Source organism: Coturnix japonica, chromosome 2 (assembly GCF_054131305.1).
Source record: "Coturnix japonica strain WE chromosome 2, WE-NBRP24, whole genome shotgun sequence".
Classification (NCBI taxonomy): domain Eukaryota; kingdom Metazoa; phylum Chordata; class Aves; order Galliformes; family Phasianidae; genus Coturnix; species Coturnix japonica.
In genome coordinates, this window is record NC_140664.1 from 102,717,882 (window position 1) to 102,740,287 (window position 22,406).

General features: G+C 37.7%; 1 protein-coding gene across 2 annotated transcripts in view; it reads left to right on the forward strand.

The window, feature by feature from the left end:
• The window catches only part of GADL1 (GAD like acidic amino acid decarboxylase 1), an 87,683-nt gene that overhangs the window by 26,503 nt on the left and 38,774 nt on the right, over window positions 1-22,406 (forward strand). For both annotated transcript variants that reach the window (XM_085538316.1, XM_015854006.3), the window contains 6 exons: window positions 2,123-2,202; window positions 2,316-2,370; window positions 5,909-6,025; window positions 11,817-11,881; window positions 12,083-12,164; window positions 18,202-18,401. In XM_085538316.1, the coding sequence (XP_085394442.1) occupies window positions 2,123-2,202; window positions 2,316-2,370; window positions 5,909-6,025; window positions 11,817-11,881; window positions 12,083-12,164; window positions 18,202-18,401 (599 nt within the window). The remainder of the gene's footprint in view (window positions 1-2,122; window positions 2,203-2,315; window positions 2,371-5,908; window positions 6,026-11,816; window positions 11,882-12,082; window positions 12,165-18,201; window positions 18,402-22,406) is intronic.

Genomic DNA, 22,406 nt, shown 5'->3' on the forward strand with positions numbered 1-22,406 from the left:
GGTTCATACCTTTCATTTGACCCTAATGGACAGAAGTCAGTGACAGAGGCTACCTTTATTTTCAGCTATTTGCTAAATAGTTGAAAGCATCTCCAGAATTCCACTGATCAACACATAGCCACTCTACAATCATTATTACCATTATTGATGCCGTGTAAGACTGATTATCTGCCTATGTACCTTGTTATTTTTGTAGCAGTTCGAATGAATGTGTCCTAAAGGTTTTGTGAATATGTCATGTTACAAAGTAAGCATTCCTAGGACTAACTGATAGTATCAGGTAGTATTTTTGTACGCCTTTAAAAAGTGTGCAGCAGTGAGGGGAAAAGCTTTTTTGTCAAAATGAAAAAGAGCCCTTTGAGATGATCCATCTCATCAAAACAAGCGTGACAGGCTTTAATATCCTTAATATATTCATACCCACACATTAAAATGTTGTACATTTTTCATAATTATGTTCTGCAGTAACTCCATTTGTGTGAACTCTCTGGAAGAAAATGGAATTAATTATCCACCTGGTTTCACCTCCTATCTGAAAAGAAACAATTCTAGGCATCGTCACGGTTGCTGGAATAAGGGTTGTTTTAACTCTTCAGTAATAATGTGTAAAGAAATCCAATTTCATTTTTTTAGAATTAATAATCCCAAAGTTAGGTAGTTTTGATTCTGAGAACTGTATAGTCCTATGAGATGCTGAATGCTCTCAAAACTTGCTTCATTGATTTGAGTGGGTAGGTATTTGTCATGCTGCAGGTTGTTGAGAGTTTGACATCTCGGAATGAGTTCAGATTAAGAAGGTTACTGTGTCTTGAATTCCCAGGATGCTCTTGAAAATGGGTTAAGCTGTGTGATACGAGTTTGCTCTTATTTTGGAATGATACAAAAAGCTGTTACACTGAAGAATGATATCCATATAGAACTGGTTCTGATTTATAAAGTTGAATGTTGGAAATACAAGAAGCTCAAAGATCTTGAATATTTAACAGAAAAAATAGTGAACTGTTTTCAGAGTGGACTGTGAGCTCAAATGTCCTTCTCATCTGGTTAATTTTATCATTCATTGATTGACTAAAATCCCATTTCTGACATCCTTTAAGCAGGTGAAGGAACATTTTTACATTCACTTTACAGGCTACATATACAAATACCTGTTATTCGGTTCAAAGTGAGAAGCATACTATGTGTATTGGTGTTCATTTGCATTTGTTCACAGACATCTTTTTGACAAGATGTAGCAAAAATTCTTCGATAAATTACTAAAATATAGCCTGGTCCAAACTGGAACTCTTTCCATAACCCATACTGATTTAAAGATGCCTGATGATGTATTAAGTGCCACCTAACGTCTGCTTTCTTTAATAATGGCTTCCAAAATCCAAATTCATGTAGACAACCTTGGTCTAACCACCAAAATTTTCAAGGATTTGAAGGCCTTGAAAGTTCTGATTATGTGAACTCTAAAAGCTTTGGTAAATCTTGGGACTTAAGCTCTTATGAACAGACTTGCTGAGTCAGACCAAAAGTTGGTTTAACACAGGTGTCCTGTCTTTGACAGTGTCCAACATCTGCTGTTTAGAGAAAGCATATCGAAAAATTGGAATTATGAAGTGGTAGAGAGAGATATTTTCATATACATTTTGATTAAGAGTCCAGTTTCCAAGGGGTGGTGCTTCTGAATATTCAGACCTATAAGCTGCCTCCAAGCTGCTGAGTTCAATAGCCTTTAAATCTCTCTTCCTGTGAATTTGCCTTTTACTCTTATTAATACTTTTGTTTCAGTTCTGTTTAAACATTTTGAAACAGTTAATCATTCTTTCCTAATGATACTCAGCTTAAACTATTCATATGTAATAGACCTTTTTGTTTTTAAGCCAATGTTTTAAACATGGTGCACATCTATTTTGTTTGTTTTCCCTGCTCTTCAGTGTGTCGTAAATTGTTAAGTACAATATGTCTTTCTACTGGGTAGCTTTGTCAATTTGCTTTATGTGTTAGGATATGCTGTTATGACTGTTAGCTGGTATTGAATTGATTTCAGTGTCACTGTTTCCTATGCAAAGGAATTTTTCTTTCTAATTGTGTGTGCTCCCTCTCTCTTTTTTTATGCTTCTTTCATTTACAGTGTCATTACTCCATGAAGAAGGCAGCCTCTTTCCTGGGTATTGGTACAGAGAATGTTTACTTCGTCAAAACAGATGAAAGGTAAGCAAGCAAAAGTCATTGCAGTGGTCTTTGAGCTTTTTGAAATGCAGTAGTGCTGTACTAACCAACTTATTTGAATGTAACTGAAAAAGTTTTAAATCTGTGTCCCTTAGAGGTAAGATGATACCTGAGGAACTGGAGAAACAAGTCCAACGGGCCAGGAAAGAGGTGAGAGGGGGAGAGAAAGTATGAAAGATAGAGGAAGAGTGTATGCAGACTGTGTGCTTGTGTCTGAGTGAAAGAAAGGAAAACTATGAGTGAGTGAAATCTTAAAAATAGAGCAGTTAATGTACCAGTGTTTTTCTTACAGGTGCAATCCAAACCAAGGCTTTTAGGTGTTATGCTTTTCTGGGGAGTAAAATTCTACAGGGCTTTCACAATTAATGAAAACCCTCAGTACAACACTACTCTGAAGTATTTAGCACTTTTCTTCTAAGTGTAGGATTTCTCTTGCCCTTAATCTTTATTAAATGAAAGAGATGCAGTATCTTAAGAGGTAAATGAAAACTGGAGGTTTTTCCTTATTATAGCAGCTACTGTGATAGCCTCTGCAGTGAATGAGAGTTGTAAGATAAAGCTTGGTCTCTGAAACTCATAAATGCTGCAAATTCTAATTTTTGTCCCTTGTAGTCCTGTCAAAAGAGTGCAAAGATTCCACTGTGCCTCTGTTTCCACAGGGATTTGACAAGCAGAAAGTGAAAGGACAGCATTTCAAAATGTATTGATGTTTTGTTGGACAACATTAATATACATCTCCACAATCTGTAAGATAGTGCTTACTGTTGTTAATGTAATTTATTTTAGAGAGTTTGGAGGACCGAATATGGCTTCTAAGGCACAGAGCGCTTTCTTTTGGCTTGCTTATGTCACCTCATTTCCTGCTTTAGAGCAGTAGGATTTGGACCTCAGCCCTTAGTACATGATCTGGGAATACTAACAAGCTTGTGTATTGTCCCTGGTGTGGATATTGCCTATCATGAGATCCTACTTTGGGAGTTACTGTGGCTGATAGAAATGGCACAGCATTGCTGTTCTGTCATGCACTGCTGTGGCCACAACTGCATTAATTAAAACCTTCCTTAGATACATCTTCTACCAAAAACCATCTCTTTTGGTTTGACACTAGACAGAATAACTAGTGATACATGGTGTCCTTAATTAGCTAGGAAACTCTTCCTTTCATTATCCATGGAAGACAATCTGTACTTTGCTCATTTGAGCAATCTGGGGTGGGGGTGGGGGGAAGAACTGAAGTGTGGAGCAGGAGAAAACAGGCAGACAGGAGAATGAGCTCTGTGCTCTGGAAGAACACACATATTTTGTGTGTGTATGTGATTTGGTGGTTATTTAAAAAGATCATTTGTCATTTATGTTGTTTAACAAAGAAGTCAGCCTCAATTCAGTGCTGTGCTATTTGAAAACAATGTTTTATATTAAAATGCTCTGCTTATAGGAGTGCTGCCTTTGAGAAGCACTTACTATTTTGCTTGCCTTTTGATGGAAATTATTGGCATTTTGGAAATTCTTGATTTCACCTGAGCTTCCATAACTTAATCTATCCTTGATAAAATACTACTTTACAACTTTTTAGAGGACACTTCAGTGAATTACAGTGAATATTCTAATGACTCTCAAACAACAGAGGATGTATTCACTAGTGACAAGAGCACAGAGTGTTCACTGACTGTGAATAGCAAGAGTCTCAGTCCTGTTTTTAGAGGATTTAGTCAAGAACATCTATTTAACTTTGTTGGCAGAAGAATAAAAGTGTGATTCTCTTCTTCATAGAAAATTGCAATGGTAACTATACTTTTTTGAATTTGTAATGGTCCTAAACTTGTCCCTGTATTCTGTCAGGCTACCTGCTGGCAGCTGGGGTGCTGTGTGATTGTGATGTAGCTGTGGCAGGAAATTGGTAAGAACACTAAGAGAAACTGTTAAGTGCAGTGAATAAGTCTGCCTCACTTGAAACTGTTTCGTGTTTGAGCTTCAAGCTCTTTGTTCTAAGTTTGATCGACTTACATTGTAGGCTATAGTAGGAATGAATGACCAAGAAGTAAATTACAGGCTGGTAATTCTTTGTGAGTGTGGGATTAATTTTAATTTATTCCAAGGCTACTTTTCATTGCTTTAGCAATTGTGAGGAAATTTTAAAATACAAATAACATCATAATTATGTGCTATTCTAAGAGTCCTCTACACTGTTAAAGAATTAAGAGTACTGGAGCATGTCTCCTGTGATGAAAGGTTGAGGGAGTTGAGATTGCTTAGCTTAGAGAAGGCTCTGGGGAGACCTCATTGTGATCTTCCAGTACTTGAAAGGAGTTTACAAGCAGGAGGATGACTGACATTTTATACAGATAGATAGTGATGGGGCAAGGGGCAATGGATTTAAACTGAAAGAGGGAAGGTTTAGATTAGATGTTAGGAATAAATTATACACTGGCACTGGTAAGGCACTGGTAAGGCACCGATAAGGCACTGGCACAGCTGCCCAGAGAAGTTATGAATGCGCCATACCCGGAGGTTTTCAAGGCTAGGTTTAATGGGTTTCTGGGCAGTCTAATCTTGTGGTTGTCAACTTTGGCACTAGATGATCTTTGAGGTCCCTTCCAACCCAAGCCATTCTATTATTCTGTGAATTATAAAACTATCAGAATGTAAATGTGAATCAAGCCTGCCTGTCTGTGTTGTAGATGTTTAAAAGTGGCAACACTTAAAGACAAAAAAAAAAAAAGAGGAAAACAAAGATCAGATTTCAGCTAAAGTGAAGCTATATGAAAGACTTGCACTTAGAATTTGGTTTCCATCTGGTGTCTGATTTCAGTGAAGTTACTCTGAGTTACATCAGCACAGAGACTTACATCATCTGTGAGATTTAACTCACTGTAGATGAACCTCAGGTATCCAAGATTATGCAGTTTAGTAACAACTTCTGTGCTTCTTCAGTAGCTGTACTGAAGAAAACTTCTCTTATTCCACTCTTCTAATCTTTAAACTGTCAAACTTCCAGTGGTCTCTCTACTGTGCTTCAGTTGCCATCAACATCCCTTCCTGTTTTCTAGATGGTAAGGAGGAGGAGGATGAGATTTGGCTGTACAGAGGGCATTGGAGTCAGATAACAACTGTCAAGTTGTGGTATATGCCAGTGCTGCCTGGGGCAAATTGTGTTCTCTAACTAAAGGCTCCCCTTCCCTTGGCAAAGAATATAGGCATTGCAGAGGGGGCACAAGTGAGTCCCTGGAGGGGTGAGTCATTTCCCAGCATGGGTAGCATGCTGGCTGTACTAGTAGCTTGATTTGTGTCTGGCATAATGGTAGGAAATAGGGTGGTAAAATGTGGAAGATCGAGAAATGAAAATCAGTGTATAAAAAAAGACGTTAAATATCCAGGGTGCTTTCATCTTGATAAAACTGGGATCTGTCAAAACAGTCTGAAGCTTTCTGAACCAGAGCGGTATGTCCTGTGATGGTGTTAGCTGGAAATGCCTTTTATTTATTTATTTATTTATTTTTCCTTTTTCCTAAGAGTCAGCATTATTATATGCATTACCTTCTGTATGAGGCTCTCAGTGCTGGGAAGCTAAAATGTAGACTGTCACATCTTTGTCCTACTTTCCATGACCTTGTTATACTTCAACTCTTCATACATACTGAGGGAAATGAATGGTGTGAATGACAATGTTTTGTTTTGAATTCTATTGCAGGGGTCAGCACCATTTCTTGTCTGTGCTACTGCAGGCACAACAGTACTGGGAGCATTTGATCCTCTGGATAAAATTGCTGATATCTGTGAAAAGCATGACCTTTGGCTTCATGTTGATGTGAGTTTGTACAATGTGTGCTTTTCTTTAACATTCCTTTTACTTTTATAATTCATATTTTTCTTTGACTGTTGATGTTTCTTGTTGTAGTAAGTTGTACTTAATTAACTTTTCCATAGGAAACAGAAATATATATCCTTATTTGTCTCTGTACCCTGTGCTGAAAGCCAGCAAATGATTTGGTTGTATCAAGCAGTCAAAACTTTCTTGTAATCATCATGCTGTATTTCAGATGATTTTAAGATCAATTTCTATGTCCTTCTTGCTACCACCCAAAATGCTTCAAGGATGATTATGTACTAATAGAACCACATTCCGTTGGGGAACAGACACATTAGAAAGGTGGTGTATTGTTCATACAGGTTAAAATAAAAGTATTTCGGCTTTAACCAACCAGAAATTATTCTGTTTCATTGTTACAGATTTGAGTTTCCTGTACATCCCCTTAAGTTTTCCTAAATTGTTCAGAATTTTCTCTCGTCTCATTTCTTTTTAATTCTAGTTTTAGATTTTAAAATCCATTTGTGAACCCTTATGGAATAACCACTGACCCTTTTTATTACTTGCATTTTAAAATCAGTTCATGAACCTCTTTGGAATAATCATTGAGACTATTCATTACCCGAAAGAGTGAGCTGCAAGTGCGTTTTTCTAAAACTAGGTCTCCTCCTATTTTCTATAACTGGATTCTTTTTATAGTGACAATGCCATGAACTCAGAGTGTCTGTACCAAAATCCATGGAATGATGAGAGAATCTGGAGCAGCATAAGAAGAGATTTTTAGGTCTTTAAATTTTTCAAGTGTTTAATGTTAGTCATTTAAAGAAACATCACACAGACAATGATATGCAGTTCATATAAAACTGTCTCAGACTATAATGAATCAAATCTTTGTATGTGTGAATCAAAAGAGTTTTTTTACTGACTTGGAGGCAAAGATGCAGAATTTAGTCCTGATATTTAAAGTGTCTTCGGAGCTTCCTCCTGGTCTTATGCTAGTGTATTACCCAGCAGGTTTACAGCAGAAGTGAAGAATTCATGTTAGGTGCTAGTCTCTTGTGTATCTGTTTGTAGTCAGTGAAGAGATAAGTTAGTATACTTACCTAAAAGGTGACACTGCTGGAGTCATCTGTCCATCTTTTAATTCACCCTCGGTTGAACTGTCAAGAACTGAGTGCATTATTGTTTCTTTATTCCTCTTTAAAGTTTCTAACTATTTATGTAGAAATGGGATAAGGGGAAGAGGCTGACAGCTTTGTGTGTAAGTGATGTAAGGCATAAGTATATATACAAACATACTTTGATAAAATGATCTGACTGTAATTTGTAATGTGAACTTTTCTTCAATCATAGCACTATGTGAAATAGATTTACTGGTTTTCATATTATGTACCTTTCATATTATATAGAAAAAGTAGGGATCAGGCATCTGCCATTCAGAAATAGTGTGTAAGAAGCATAATGAAGGGTTTTATTTTTTTCTTTACTTTTGAGCAAGCCAACCTCCTTCTAGCCTTATAGTCAAGAACATTATATCTGCATTCCTCTGGAAGATCTATCTTCCAGTTGAATGTTTTACGCATTGTGAGGTCTTATTTTTATAGCAAGTACTGCTTCTTTGGCAGTGAGTTACTGCCATAACTTTGGAGGAAAAAAAGATACAGTACCATTAAAACAATCATTTCAAAACAAAGAAAGCTCTAATTTAGGACTCCTATCACTGATGAGAATCAAGATTATCTACTGCAAATGATCTCAAGAACTGTCTATGCACTTTTATTCCGTGAAATGTCAGCGGTATTATATCCAGATTTACACTGTTTTATCTCATTTCAGAATATTTTCTGATACAAAAAAAGAAAAAAAAAAGATATGTTTGCCTTAGGGAAACTCTTCTCATTAAGTATGAAATGATAAAGCTCATGATCCTTAGAAAGGGCAAAAGGAGAAAATCAACATAAAATCAGCAGGCTTCAGGAAGATAAATTTTAGTGAAAACAAAAATGGTAGATAAGTTCTCTCATGGATACAGACTTGAAAAGGAAGTTAAGAAAAGGTTTTTTGAAAATAACACCAATAGTCCCAAAATATCTCAACAGTCAATTAACAGCCAGTGCTGCGACAATATTTTGTGCACATTGCAGCATTCATACAATGGGTCAAGGCAATAATCTATCATACATCTATGAGGTCATTCTTAATTAGTTGTTTGACATCATCAATATGCATTCAAGCTTGAGCACTTTTGTATTGTGTATATAACTTTAAACACATGGGTGTTACCTCCCTGCTGGTCTTTTACAGTTTTTCCCATGGCTGAGCAGAGCTAAAAAGCTGTTTTAACCTATTATCTCATGCTTAAGTAGTTAGTTTAATCACATTGCAAACACCCAGTGACTTTCGTTGTTTGCTGTGATTTCTTACATATGAAATAATCGTTTTCTCATACCTAGTTACCAATTATATTTCATGGGATGCTCTCTGTATTATTCTCATCTGGATTTACCAGAAACAAAATGTGCCCATCTAGATTGGTCAATCTACGTATCTTTTCTAAATTCACGCATGGAAAAGAAGTGGCTAATGTTACTGTGTATTGGCAATAACTAATGGGAAATTCTCATTAGAATGACAGAGAAATGCTGCCAACCTGCAACTGTGGTAGTGAATGAAAGCTGGGCTGGAAAATCACACTCAGAGACCAGCTCTCAGTGATTCACTGCTAAAGTGGAAGGATATTTTGAGTAGACATCAGGAAATATATATCCTAGGTTATGTTATCCAGTATTTTTATTAATAACTGCGATGAAAAAGAATCCACTAGCTAAAAATGAGGATAACATAAAAATACAAGAGGCAGTGGGAGGACAGGATTAGAAATTTGAGATCTTGACAGCTTTGAGAAGAAAGTGGAAAAACTAGGTTACTGTTCAATAACGATAGTGCTTTAGGTTTAAGCTCTAATAATCAGCTGCACGTATTGCTTGGGAATGTTGGCTAGATAACAGATCTCCAGAAAAAGATACGATGTTTGCAGTGCATCACAGATTAGCAGCTTTAAGCTTTTGCGGATAGGGATAAACATCTTGACAGCTTCTTTGAATAAAAATACATAAAATAATTCTTTCTGCTTGGTGCTCCACCTGCTATATCCATTGAGTCCAAATCAAAAGCTACATTTCAAGAAAGGCTTGTTTTGAGCTACTGGTCATATATTCTTTTACAAAAAAGTTGGTCTTCAACCAGTACTATGCACACAATTATTTGCCATAACTGAGCTTTTCCCGTGTCCTGGTTTCAGCCCAGGCAGTACCAACTGCTCACTGTTGTGTGGTTGTTGTGAGTGATGGGTGTATACCTGGGGCTGGGATGGGCTGCTCAGCAGGGCAGGGCCACCTTCATGATGTCAAGGGGTAGGAGATGGCCATAGGGTGGGCTGGGCAAGGCTTCTTGCAACCTTCAGGTTTGGGTTGGACATGGCCGAGATGCTGCAAAGAGGTAAAGAGTAGTGTTTCCCATGGTCACTGCAGACCAAATGAGGTAGCTGACTGACATTTCATTCTGTAGGTTTTTGGTGCTTAAACACAAATCAGGTAGCTAAGTCATGCAACCTTCATCACTAGAACTCTTTAAAAACAGATAAAGCCAGTGATTCTCAGTCTTCATAGGTGCGTTCCTGTTTATTTTTAGTTGTTTCTGTCCTTGTATCCCTAAGTACTTCATCTGTGAACTGAGCCAATAAACATGAAGCACAAACTCACCTCCTGGTACTGTGGCTCCAGGATACATTGGAAGGTGACAGAGATGCACAGCCCTTTAATGCCATTGTACCTCTCATCCAGATCTCTAGAAGCAGTTTTTAAAATGAGGGCAGATAGAAGTGCCAACAGTGTTGCTTAGCTAGCAGTTGTTAATGTCTCTGTGTACTTTATCTTATATTTTGGTACTGATCACAAGCTGGGTGTATTCATTGCTTGTTAATCTATACAAATGACAAATGTTTGGCAGAAATGAGATGGCTGATACTGCCTTTGGAGGCAGCACACAATGAGATGAGCTCTTGTGAGCTTTTGTAGTTCTGTTTTATAGGGCAGTGTGAAATTGTCAACTTTTTCAAATACTTTAGTTGCAAATTTTTAAAAGAATCATTTTAGAAGAATATTTTTAAAAGAATGTATGCCAGTCTGTTGTTTATGAATTGTGAAAATTGGGGAATCATTTCATGATTTTTTTTTTTTGGCTGAGTTATTGAACAAGAAGAGCACAATTTGTCAGTTTGGCTGGGGTAACCCAATTTTAAGTCATGGTTCTACCACAGGCTTAATGTGGAGACTGAGACCAACCATTTCCTCTATTATATTGCAAATATAGACTGAGCAGCAGTCCTTTTTCTCAGCAAGAATGTTGTGAGCATGACAATATTAAATATGATGTGGTGTTTGTGTGCTGTATTAATGAGAACTAATGATCTGCATGCATTAGAACAAGTTATTAACCATTCATTTCCCTTGCGAGCCTTACTGTTCTTGTTGCCCTGAGACAGCAGAACTTGCTCCTAATGCATAGCATGTGAAACTAACACTGACTCATAGATCAGCTCTCATAGCTGTTTTCTTCGAGCAATAAAGAAAAGCCCAAGCAAAGATACAAAAAAAATACACACCCCCAAAATACCCAAAGCCAAGCAAGAATGAGTTCACTATACTTAAATTAAGAACCTTCACAGCAGTGATTTTCTTCATTAAACCAAAATATATGAGTCTTTTCTTACAATACTCTGAATATGGATCTTTTGTGGACTGATGCCTCCTCTGCATCTCCAAGGGGCACTTCTTACTTCACAGGAAACTGTATGTGGATTCTTTCTCCATAAATGCTGATAATCCTTTTTTCAAATTTAGTATAATTTCTCAAATTCAGCATGTGATACCACTCTGACCTCCTGGATGAATGTTGTTTGAGAGCTGGAGATATGCTGCAGCTGGTGGGTGATATCTGGTCCTTTCTGAATTCACAGATGAGAGTCACCTTCCTTCACTTGAAGTGTCTAGTTAAGACACTGTGAAGTTAAGTATGTACAACATATGCTTGTTGTCTAGGCTCCTTCTGGAGTGCATGGAGAGAGACATCTGCAAAAGGTGTCACTCAAAGATAGGCATCTGGAATAGCTAAGAGGATAAAAGAGTTTCAGTGGAGAGCTACTCACTACAGTGATGCTTATTTGATGCTTAGACCACACTCCTATTTCTTAGATGACCTGAGATAGATGTGGTGAGTGCTACACCATTTTAACATCAGTTGGGCTGCTGGTCACAGAAATGCTGTTCTAGCAGACTTCACTTTTCATATCAAAACTCCACGAAGTATCTGAGCTTGGGCTTTGCAGTTGGCAGAGGTTGTTATTTCTCACAAACAAGATACTAGGAGGATGAAGATGTACAAAATGGGGCTTTATTCTCTCGTTGTTTAGGTTTAGGCTGGAGGGTTGGAGGCATCTCTGACTCTGGAATGGACATGGTTATGCAGAAACCCTTGCTTATATTGAAAGGGCAATGTGACTTATGCTTCACATTCTAGAAAAAAACATCAACTCCTCTATTTTAGGCATAACTCCAAGCAGTTATCTTTCTTGTCAGTAGGTGAGGCTGAAGACAAAATTTAGCCCACTGACTATGTAGTAAGCTAAATTTAAAATCAGATAAAATATGGCAAGTAATCATTAAATGAAGCATTATCAGAGTGTACTATTTATAACAATAACATTGTCTTGGTTCTGTAAATTTTCCAACAGGCTTCTTGGGGTGGCTCAGCTTTGATATCGAGGAAGCATCGCAAACTTCTTCATGGTATCCAAAGGTAAGGCAGTTTTACTTCATGGTCACTCTTATCAGGGACTGAGATGGACAAATGTGGCCTAATGTACTCCATGAAAGCTGTGTTTTCTGAAATAGTCTTATTATTACTTTGAGAGACTGCTGAACCTGTGGGTGTGTGGGAGGGAAAAAAAAAGGTGCAATTTCTGTGCCTTCTCTCCTTTCTTCTTTTATAAATTTATAGGGCAGATTCTGTTGCCTGGAATCCCCATAAAATGCTGTTGGCAGGAATTCAGTGCTGTGCTCTTCTGGTGAAAGACAACTCTGTAAGTCCCATATATATATATTTTTTTCCTTCTCCTTTTAAAATGTGGTAGAATATCATTGCTGTAAGGCAGACATGGAGATAAAAAGAAAACAATTGTGAGTCAGTTTTACTACACTGCAGTGCAAAGGCTGAATGATGCTAACTGATACTATTTTCAGTTTCACCAGTAAATGAATGAAGAGTGATTAAGAGAGCATAACCAAACTGATACAAGTCACTGTACACATCACTGGTCGAACTTTGCAGTTGGTGCCCTTCTTAGTTAGCTTCTGTATATGATTTACATTTAGAATTGAGTGTTTTGTTGGGTGGGTCTGCAGCACTTAAACACCAAGCTTGTCAAAGGCTTTAGAATAGTCATAACCATTGGGGCTGCAGTAGTACTGTGTATTGTTTAAAGAGTGCCATCAGGCAGAACTGCTCTTTGCATCTCCTTGCATGGGTTCAGCAGAGTGAGAAAGGGAGTATATGTGTAAAAGATGCTGAGCCTTTTTTCTCAAATCTATGAGTGTTCCCTTTAGCACTATGCTAATCTAGGCTTTCCAAAAACTGAATAGTTAAAAGATCTAGCAGGGAATAAAGCTCTGATGTCAAGTGGTACAAAAGTTACTTGAGTATGCAATGTGATGTATCTGCTGTATCTTTATGGAATTCTTCTGTCCTAATAAAGAAAACAGTAAATGATTATTTAAAGTACCACTGCAAATTCAGCCCTGGAAAAGCTAATATACATTGTCTACCATGAGAGTTTTAGCTTGTGCTTAGCTTTATCAGTGACTGAACATGGTGAGAATATGAAGTCCCTGAGGTTTGCATCACTATTTTGTGGTCATGGTTTGTAAGTTAGTTTTAAAAGCCTCTGTCAAAACAGCTGATGGTTTCTATTCAGCTGTGAGTTATCTGTCCATGTAACTGATTACTAACTCCTGGTAGTAAGAACAGATGAGGTCTAAAGAGTGTAGATACTAATCAGTGCTCTCTTGGAGCAATTAATTCTAAGTTATGGATGAGACATGACAGAATAGCAAGACGTGTGACTCCTCATTTCTTTAGGCTGGAGTCTGTGGGATTAAAGGGGATAACAGGTTCCAGGACTACCTGTCCATTATTTTATCTTTATTCTGGATTGAAAAAGCATAATAGAGTTATTGACTAAGGTTAATGTAGTCTCTAAGTTGCAGGCTTGGGAAGACCTCAGCCCTGGATTTTTAACTAATTAGGCCTGGTACATAGATAGATGTAGCTTCAGGTAATGATTACACTAAGGCCGTATACTGGAAACTTATCTGGAAGAGAAGTAAATAAATGAAGAAGAGTGAAATATTTTATCAGTAACCTTGGCATTTAGAGTCACTTTACAAAGACTGTTCCAACTCCAGACCTTTGGCAGCCTTTGTATTCTTCCATAGAGTGTAGTATCTGCTAGAGCACTCCTATTCCACTTCTAAATCACAGCTATGCAGTGTTGTGTCAGAAGTACTTGTAGAGATCAATCCTAGGCAGTTGAGAGATGAAACCACAAAAGTAATTACTGATTCTATAGCACTATGTGACATGGTACAGAAAGTGAAAGAGAAGGTTTTACTCTGTGTTTAACTCCTTGAAAAGTGACATTTAAATATTTTGCATATGAAGCAATGCCATCTTTGTATACAAACATGAGTGTGTGCTAATTTGGGGTACTTTCTTATCAGTCTCTCAGAAAAATGAAATGCATATTTAAGACACTTTACCAGAAGGACTTTGCTTCACTTTGATTCCCTCTATACCAAATCCATAGCAGGGAGTTGAATCCAGTCTCTTATTTAACCATTAAGAATGCTATTTGCTCATCAGTAAGAATAGGGAAGGATGTGTTTCCACTTCTTATTTTGAATCTTTTTCTATTGCTCCTAAATTACTTGTCTGTCTATTGTCACGGATGAAGCCCACATATAAATACAAACATAATCCCCTCACTCTGAGTAGGATGCTGAGGTGGGAGCTGGAAGAATTTAGCACAAATTGCTCTGCTAGTAAATGTTCAAGTAGTCTCAAGAGGTTACTTTCTGAAATGATGAATTCCTCAAGAAGTCAGACCAGCAAAATGTTAATCACTGACATTAAGTCCTGCTTTTGTATCAAGCCTTAGCTCCCTTTGAAGGTCTCATTAAGGAATTTTTTGTTGGCTTGACTGCCCATTTGATTAAAGGTCTATTTGGAAACTGAAGATAATATTAGCATTGGAGTTGGGGATTTTATATGGGCCTTTGGGTCTTCATTTTAATTAATTTATTTATTTATTTTTATTTTTTTTAATTTTTATTTTTATTTTTTTTTAGTAAAGGCTTTGTATTTTACTTTGTTTTTTACTTGATCTTGATGATCTTGAGAAAGAATAATAAAGAATAATAAAATAGTAACATCCTAGTTTCCTACTAACAACAGCAATACTAACTGGTTTGCTTGGCGTTTATTATTATTATTATTATCATCATCACTTCTCTTTTTGCCCCATAGCATCAGTGAAGCTATATTTTTTAGCAGTGCTAATAATCTGAAGACATTGCAGCTAATTTATTAGAATGAAATATTGTACCTAAATTCATATACAGATTTTTTTAGATGATAAAATACAGGGAAATGTTGAGTAAAGAAATCTTCCAGCCTACATGAAGCAAAATTGGAGTGGTTTTCCAAGAAGGCAGAGATAAAATAAGAAATATGTGTTTGACTTGATTAGAAGAAATAAGTGTTTTCACCAAAGTGAAAGAGAGATTGTTTAATTCTCTGAAAAAGATCAGATCAGTGACAATAATTTTTCAGCGCTTGAATCACTCAAGAAATTCACAACTATCAATTCTTCACTGCCATAACCTGAGTAAATTTCATCACTTTTGCGACAAAATATATTTTCCCAGAACACACTTGTATTGCTCTGGTATGACCTGCAGTGATTGTTTAAGCACAGAACTAGAGGGACTGATACTCTGAAAAATTCAGTGAGTGTACTTTGTACTTGTATATTCTTCAAATGCTATGAATCAGCCTTAGGTTCTGCATAATCCCTTAAAACCTCACAGTTACTCCAAATAAAGCCCTTCAGGTCTTTGGATCCTTGCTGTAATCTATATAAACGTGATTATTATCATCATATATATAGAGAACAAATGTTTATTACAAATGCCAAAGTTCTGTGGCTCTTTAGATCTAGGTTAGATAATTAGTAATCCATTCTGGGGAATGAACAGAATTTTCACTTATTACTTAAAAATAGAATCTAAAAGAATGTAGCTAATGAAGTCCCAGTTTAGCACAGGATGTTATTGATTGATTCTGCTAGGCATACCTACAGTGTAATCTCTTTCTCATCATTAGCAATGTCAGAAAGATATCTAATTCACTGATTTCTTTTCTGGAGCAGCTGCGGGAAGCATTCTGTTTCCCTTGATTTCTATTTGGGGTTGATACCACTGAGAGCTTGTTCTCACCTCTTGTAGTGAATTACAGGAATGGCCTTTTGTAGTGCCCTGCTTTTGATAATTTTCAAGTATGCCATTCAAAAGATTGTCCTTCTTGCTTTAGACAAATGAAATCAGGGAGATATTTGTCTTGGGAGAAAAAGCTACTCATGTTGTGTTAACAATTAAAATTTATTTATTGCTGGCAATGGAAATGGAAAGAGATCAGAAGATGTGCAGTAGATAAGTGTGTTCAGTGAGAAAAAGATGTTTTGAATTATGTACTGTTAGGAACTGGAGCTTGTATGTATTGGTTTTGATATCAATGACTATTTATCTGCCATTAATTATAACATGCAACAACTATCTGTAGACTTAATCAAAACCAAAAGCTCTTAGAAAGTTATTGTAGACTTGGGCCTTTATGAAAGTACATTTCCATTTTCCAAAACTTTTAACAGCCTTAGTGTAAGACAGAGCACTATAATTAGTTCTGATCAAAGGGCAGAAACAGATAAAAGATGCTGAAGAAAGGAAGAATCTCAAACTTGCAAATAAGACAGTTCTAACAAAATGTTTGAGATTCTTCTGAGCTGATGTAGCAGCTCAGTTACTGCGTGGACAATCACAGATGTCATCTTGGGAATGACAGTGCTGAATTAGAAAGCATACATTGTCTTTCAATTCTTCTATACTTTTCCTTCATTTCACCGGGAAAACAGAGATGACATTTAATGTGCTCAGCATGTCTGAGCTTTTTGCTTTTGCAGCAGAAGTGATTGCAGAGGATCTGCTTTCTTGAACAGAAAATTTATCTTGGATTCTTTTTTGTTTTTTGCTTCCTTCAGTCCCACACCCTATCTTGCAACTTTTCCCTTGCTCCTCTACCTTGCTTCTTGCATTGGTCTGGCATAATCCCTTTCCCTCACACAAGACATTAATTTTTGTTTTGGTTTTTTTTTCTCCTGTCTGGTCCAGTGATATTCCAGCACTTTTACTGTACTTGCCTCTGGAGAGAGCAGCAGGATTTCTTGAGTGTATTGTACTAGTAGTAAGATAAACAGATAGAAATTGACCATCACACCAGCATGTGCTGTCAGATTTGGAAGCACCAGGAAAGCATGACAGTAACAGAAAGTTGAATCCCTGCAGAAGCAGTGGAGAAGATTTCTTAAGTTGTTTTTCTCCCTTCGTGCTATTGGAATAGACATGCAGAGTTTCTCTTGTTTATGGGGTTTTTTTGTTTGTTTCTTTATGTTTTTTCTTATTTCTAAAGTTACCAGCCATGTATTGCAACAGATTAAAAACTGTACCTCTGTTACAAGAATATCATACTTTCTTGAAAAGTGATGTCAGCTACCACCATTTGAAATTCAGACTTGCAGCCAAAGCAGAGAAATGGCTGAAGTTGGTTCAGTTGGTTCAAACTGATGACTGATTCTCAATTAAAAAAATGAATCATGCTGTTTGCTAAATAGTGTAGCATATTTTGCCGTGTTCTTCACTTCTGTATATTGTTCTCTGTTGTACGGAGGGTTTCTGGTTCCCATACATAGACATCTGATTTCAGTCAGATGCTGTAGCCATATTTTTAACCTCACCTGAATTTCTATCCTAGTATTATCTTAGAGATGTTTTTATTCACCCACATGTAATATACTTTACAAATCTATGACCCTGCTTGTTTCCTGGGCTTCTTGCAGGGCCATCATCATCTCTGCTCATCTTTCTTTCTGCTAGCTCTCCTCCATACTTTTCTTTCTTCTGTCAGTGGCCGCTCTTTTGCTTCTTTTCCTCTCTTGCACCTTTAAACCTCTAATGGCCTCTTTGCTTGCTTTTTTTGCAGCATTGTTCTTTGTTCTTGCTCATTTATTTTTGTCTGTTTTCTGCTGGTCATCTCTGCCTAGACAGCCTCTTAGAAGTTGGAGGCTGGAGACTGCTACCTAAAAACAATTTCATTAACAATCCTTAATTAAGGTACACTAAATTACTTTCTATTTTCAAATTGTCTCATCTGTGAAGGGAGACGAAAATTGGCATTACACTAATCTGTCACTAGTATTTCCACTGAATCTGTCGGATAACAAATACTAAGTCCTCAGAGGCTGTCTACTGCTAAAAGCTAAACCTTTAGGTTTGGGGCTAAAACATTCTTCACGCACAACTAACTGTGCCATGTGTAAAGCTCTTAGGCCTTTGAGGAAAGAAGAAATATATTGAGCCATTTGTGAAAGTGTAAGGAACTCTTCAGTCTGTTCTTTTGACCTACAGGTTATAGTAGTGATTGCAGGCTTCCCTTTCTCTGTCTTCCCAATATGTTTATGTCTTGGGGCAGCTGTTTCTATGGTACCCACCTGCTATTTCTTTAGATTCGAGACAGAATTGCTCTTCAACCTGCAATATTTTCTTGTGGTCAGCACTGACTTCAGTGGGTTCAGGCACATCCAGCATTCTAAAACAGCAGTGAATGGTGTCCTGCACGTACATTTCTTTTTTACTGAATGGTTGGTTCAGGCAGGGGAAAAGGATTTGGCTTGTGAGAATAAAAAGTTTTAATACTTTCTTATCAGCAGTCTAAACCTCTGTATCCAATAGGGTCTCCTGAAGAAGTGTTACTCTGCCAAGGCTGCGTACCTGTTCCAGCAGGACAAGTTCTATGATGTCAGCTATGACACTGGCGACAAGTCCATTCAGTGCAGCAGACGTCCGGATGCATTCAAATTCTGGCTCATGTGGAAAGCATTGGGAACCACAGGCCTCGAGGAGAGAGTGAACAGAGCACTGGCTTTGGCTAGGTACCTCCTCACGATTTTAAGTAGTCTTTTTCATTGACTGAAATCCTGACAATACTGACACTTCTCAACTTGAAACAGACCAAACTGTTACACTTTTCCCTTTTTGTTTCTACATAACACGAGGATGGGACTAGTAGCAAGAGAAGTAATAATTAGTGTGATTAAATTTGCTAAAATATTCAATAGTAATTGTTCCTTTTAACAATAGGGATAGGTGTTGGTTAAAAAAAAAGAAAAAGTGAATTCATCTCTCAATCTACTTTGTTTAACATTTATGATATAAGATCTAGGCATAGGACAATGCTTACCAGCATTCCCTCCCTCTTCTAACTCATAACTGTATGTTCTGGTATTAATGTAAAACGAACACTGTGTGCCAGGTTCTGAGCTGTGTGTAGCAAGAGGTAAATTTGCCATTCTTCTGTCTACTTAATTCCTTGCAACTGAGGAAACAGAGTGCCAGTGTTGTTTGTGGGGAAATTCATATAAGGACCTTGCTAACATTAGGAAGTAGAGCTATAAGAAAGCAGAGGCAGATTGCTTTGAGGTAATGCATGTTTACTTTTTTCATATGTTTACTGAAATTCTCAGTGCTTATAGTATGTTCATTTAGGAGATGAAATGTATCGTTCTTTTGTAGTGGTTGGTTAATGTTTTTTTTGTGGGTTTTTTTGGTTGGTTTTTTTTTTTTTTTTTCAACTTTACTGCTTACAGAACTGGATTCCACACGTGAATTCCATAAAATTCTTGCTAGAATGTATTTTCTAAAGTGGTGATGATGTCTCAGTTCCTGGGAATAGACTCCTGTACTCCAGTTATTTTGTCTTCTTATAGAAGAGATAATATTGAAATAACATAATGGCCCATTAAAAACAATTCACTTGAAGTACTGAGCTTATTCAGAACGTGCACAGGATAAGCTATACTGAAATGTTCACCCATTCCTGGGCTACCTATGCACTTTTTTGGAAATCATTAGTATTTAAAGGCAGTCATCCATATCATATTGCCATTTTATTTTTAATATAAGCTACAAAGTTTATAGGAACTTAATGTTTACTGAAAATTAGAGGAATAGTGTCTCTTTAACAAAGTCACTTAAAGGAGAAGTTGAAACATCCATGACTTAAACCCAGAGTGGATTAGTAAGCAGTAGAGAGAACAAAAACCAGAAAAACCCAGTTGAGCTTTTGCTGTATTCTCTCTGATTTCTTCAAAGCTACTAATTAATTTACTGATTATGTGTCCTTAAAATCTTTTGATTAGATTGCACCTTGTATTTGTTCTGAAGCATTGTACTGGTCTACATTTGTACAGAGTCTGTAGTTCATTTCACTATCAGTAGGAGAATTCAGCCTTATGAAGGTCACTGGCCAAAGTCATCTGACTTGAGTGTAGAGTGATTAATGACTTCTCTGGGATCGATATTTTCTTTAAATGTTAGGGTTCAGCTTTTAAGCTGAATTCACTTCTAAAGAGTGACCGGGATTTGTTTTGCTTCTTATTTTTCTGTTGTTTGAAGAAGAAAATTAATTCTTAGTCATTATCTGATGAAGTATATTCTTCATAGTAACTGCATTGCTATCTTGAGTTTGCATGTACATGGGCACTTTGCAGCTGAGGCATCAGGTTTGCTGGGCACAATGCCAGGTTTTTTAACTACTCAACAGCTGTGCAGTCTTTCTCCTGATTTGTTAAGGTAGATTTTACTTTGATATTACTAAGATAGTATTTCAGTTCTTGAACAAAGACCTGGATTAATTCTGGAATTGGTACATTGGCTGCACAACTTGAGAGCAAGATTTGTTTATTGTGGATAGCTAGAATTGTAAAGGTTTTAAGGTAATTGCAGTCATGTACTTCTGTTGCATCAAATTTTACTTACTGGCTATTCCATTAATTTCTTCTTGTTTTGGAGGTGAATCGTGTTTTCAATATAATAGATTACCTTAATATATTAGATATAACTCTTCCCAACTCTGCACTTTATACTTCAGCATATTGAAGTTTTTTTTTGCCTTTTTCTTCTTTTAATGACACCTGATTCTAACAGACGTCTGCTTTCACTGCAGATTCCCACCCCACATTTTCCGTAAGGTTTAATCATGGCAAATAGCACTTCTCTGTGCATGCCAGTCCTCTCTGAGAGGTCCTTCTGACATTCTGCAAATGTAGTAATAAAATTCGAATGTCAGCCATGGAAAGATGCAGAGTAAATTACTCCACTGCCATCAAATGAATTACAGACTCAGTACAGACTCAGACCAGCAGGGCTCATTGGCAGGGCTTTAAACTATGTTTAAAGGAGGAGGGCAATAATAGCAAGCCTGCCTGTGATAAGATATAGGGTGACATAACTAGGCTAGTGGGGGCCCTCAGCCTACTGCCCTGAAATGTGCTGGCAACACTGCAACACACTTGAAATCTTAGGACAACGAGACAGGTATAGCTGAAGCAACAGGAGAAGACTCAAGGGAACTTGAGAGACTTCAAAGGAATTCAAAGGAATTAAGGACATATCTACCAAGAAGGTGACAAGGCTGGTTACTTATCTGAAGTGCCTCCACACCAGTGCATGTAGCCTGGATTTGGAAGGCACCATGTTACTAGAAAACCATAATATAGTTGCTGTCATTGAAACCTGGTAGAATGATTCCCATGACTGGACTGTGGCTATCAATGGCTCCAGGCTGTTCATAAGGGACAGGTGAGGAAGAAGGGAGGGAGGTGTTGCCCTCTACATCAAAAAAAGAAATAGAGTGGGAAAAGCTGACTATGAAGAATGACCACAAGCAAGTCAAAGGCCTGTGGGTGGGAGAGACAGAGGCAAAAGAGGGAGCCTTGTGGTTGATGTCTACTACAGGCTACCTGATCAGGCAGAACCTGTTGATGAAAGCTTCTTTTTCCAGCTACAGGAGTGTCTTATCCTTCTGGGAGACATCAGCCACCTCGATGTCTGCTGGAAAAGTAGTACTGTGAGGTGTAGGCAATCTAGAAGGCTCCTAAAATGCATCAAGGATAAATTATTGAGCCAAGTAATAGACAGCCCCACTGAGGGATGCAGTACTGGGTTTGTTGCTCACCAGTGCAAGTGAATTGATTGCTGGCATTAGGATTGAAGGCTGCCTGGTCTGTAGTGATCATGAGGTGGTGGACTTCACACTTATGAGGGATTTGGGATGAGGAGTAAAATCAGAGTGCTAAACCATGGGAAAGCCAATTTCCAGGTCTTCAGGGAGTCAACCAATAAAAAGCTCTGTCCTCAAGGATAAGGGAATAGAGTAGAGCAGAGCTAGCAGATCTGTTTTCCTTAGTGCACAAGAGTCTTCATCTTGAGGTACAGGATGTCAGGAAAGGAAAGCAAGAGACAACATGGCTGAACTGGGACCTGCTGGTCAAACTGGAGAGCAAGAAGAAAATGCACAGGCAGTGGAACCAGAGACAGGTATCCTGAGATGATGCTGCTAGACTGTGTAGGGATGAGATCAGTAAGGCCAAGGCCCAGCTGCAACTGAACTTGGTAAGAGGTGCAAAGAAGAATAAGAAAGGATTCTGCTGGTACATCAATCAGAAAAGGAAAGTCCAAGAAGGCATACTGAGGTGTACTGCCCCTCTAGTGAGCAATACAGACTTCTTTACAGGCTGGTAAAACAGACAAGGAGTAGGCTGAAGTACTAAACTTCTTTGTCCCAGTCATCACAAGAAACTGTTCTTTACACACTCCTCAACTAGATGGATTGGAAGGTGGGGATTGGGTGAACAGTGTGATCTGTCTGGCCTTTGACACGATCCCCCACATCTTTCTCTCCAAAATGGAAAGATATGGATTTGATGGGCAGACTATTCAATGGACGAGAACTGGTTGCAAGATTGTACCCAGAGAATGTGGTCAGTGGCTCAGTGTCCAGGTAGAGATGATGAGTGATATCCATCAGAGTCCAGTATGAGAGCCATGAGCTATCCTCATGCTTGCCTTTCAGTATGCCTCACTTTCAACCTAAAGAG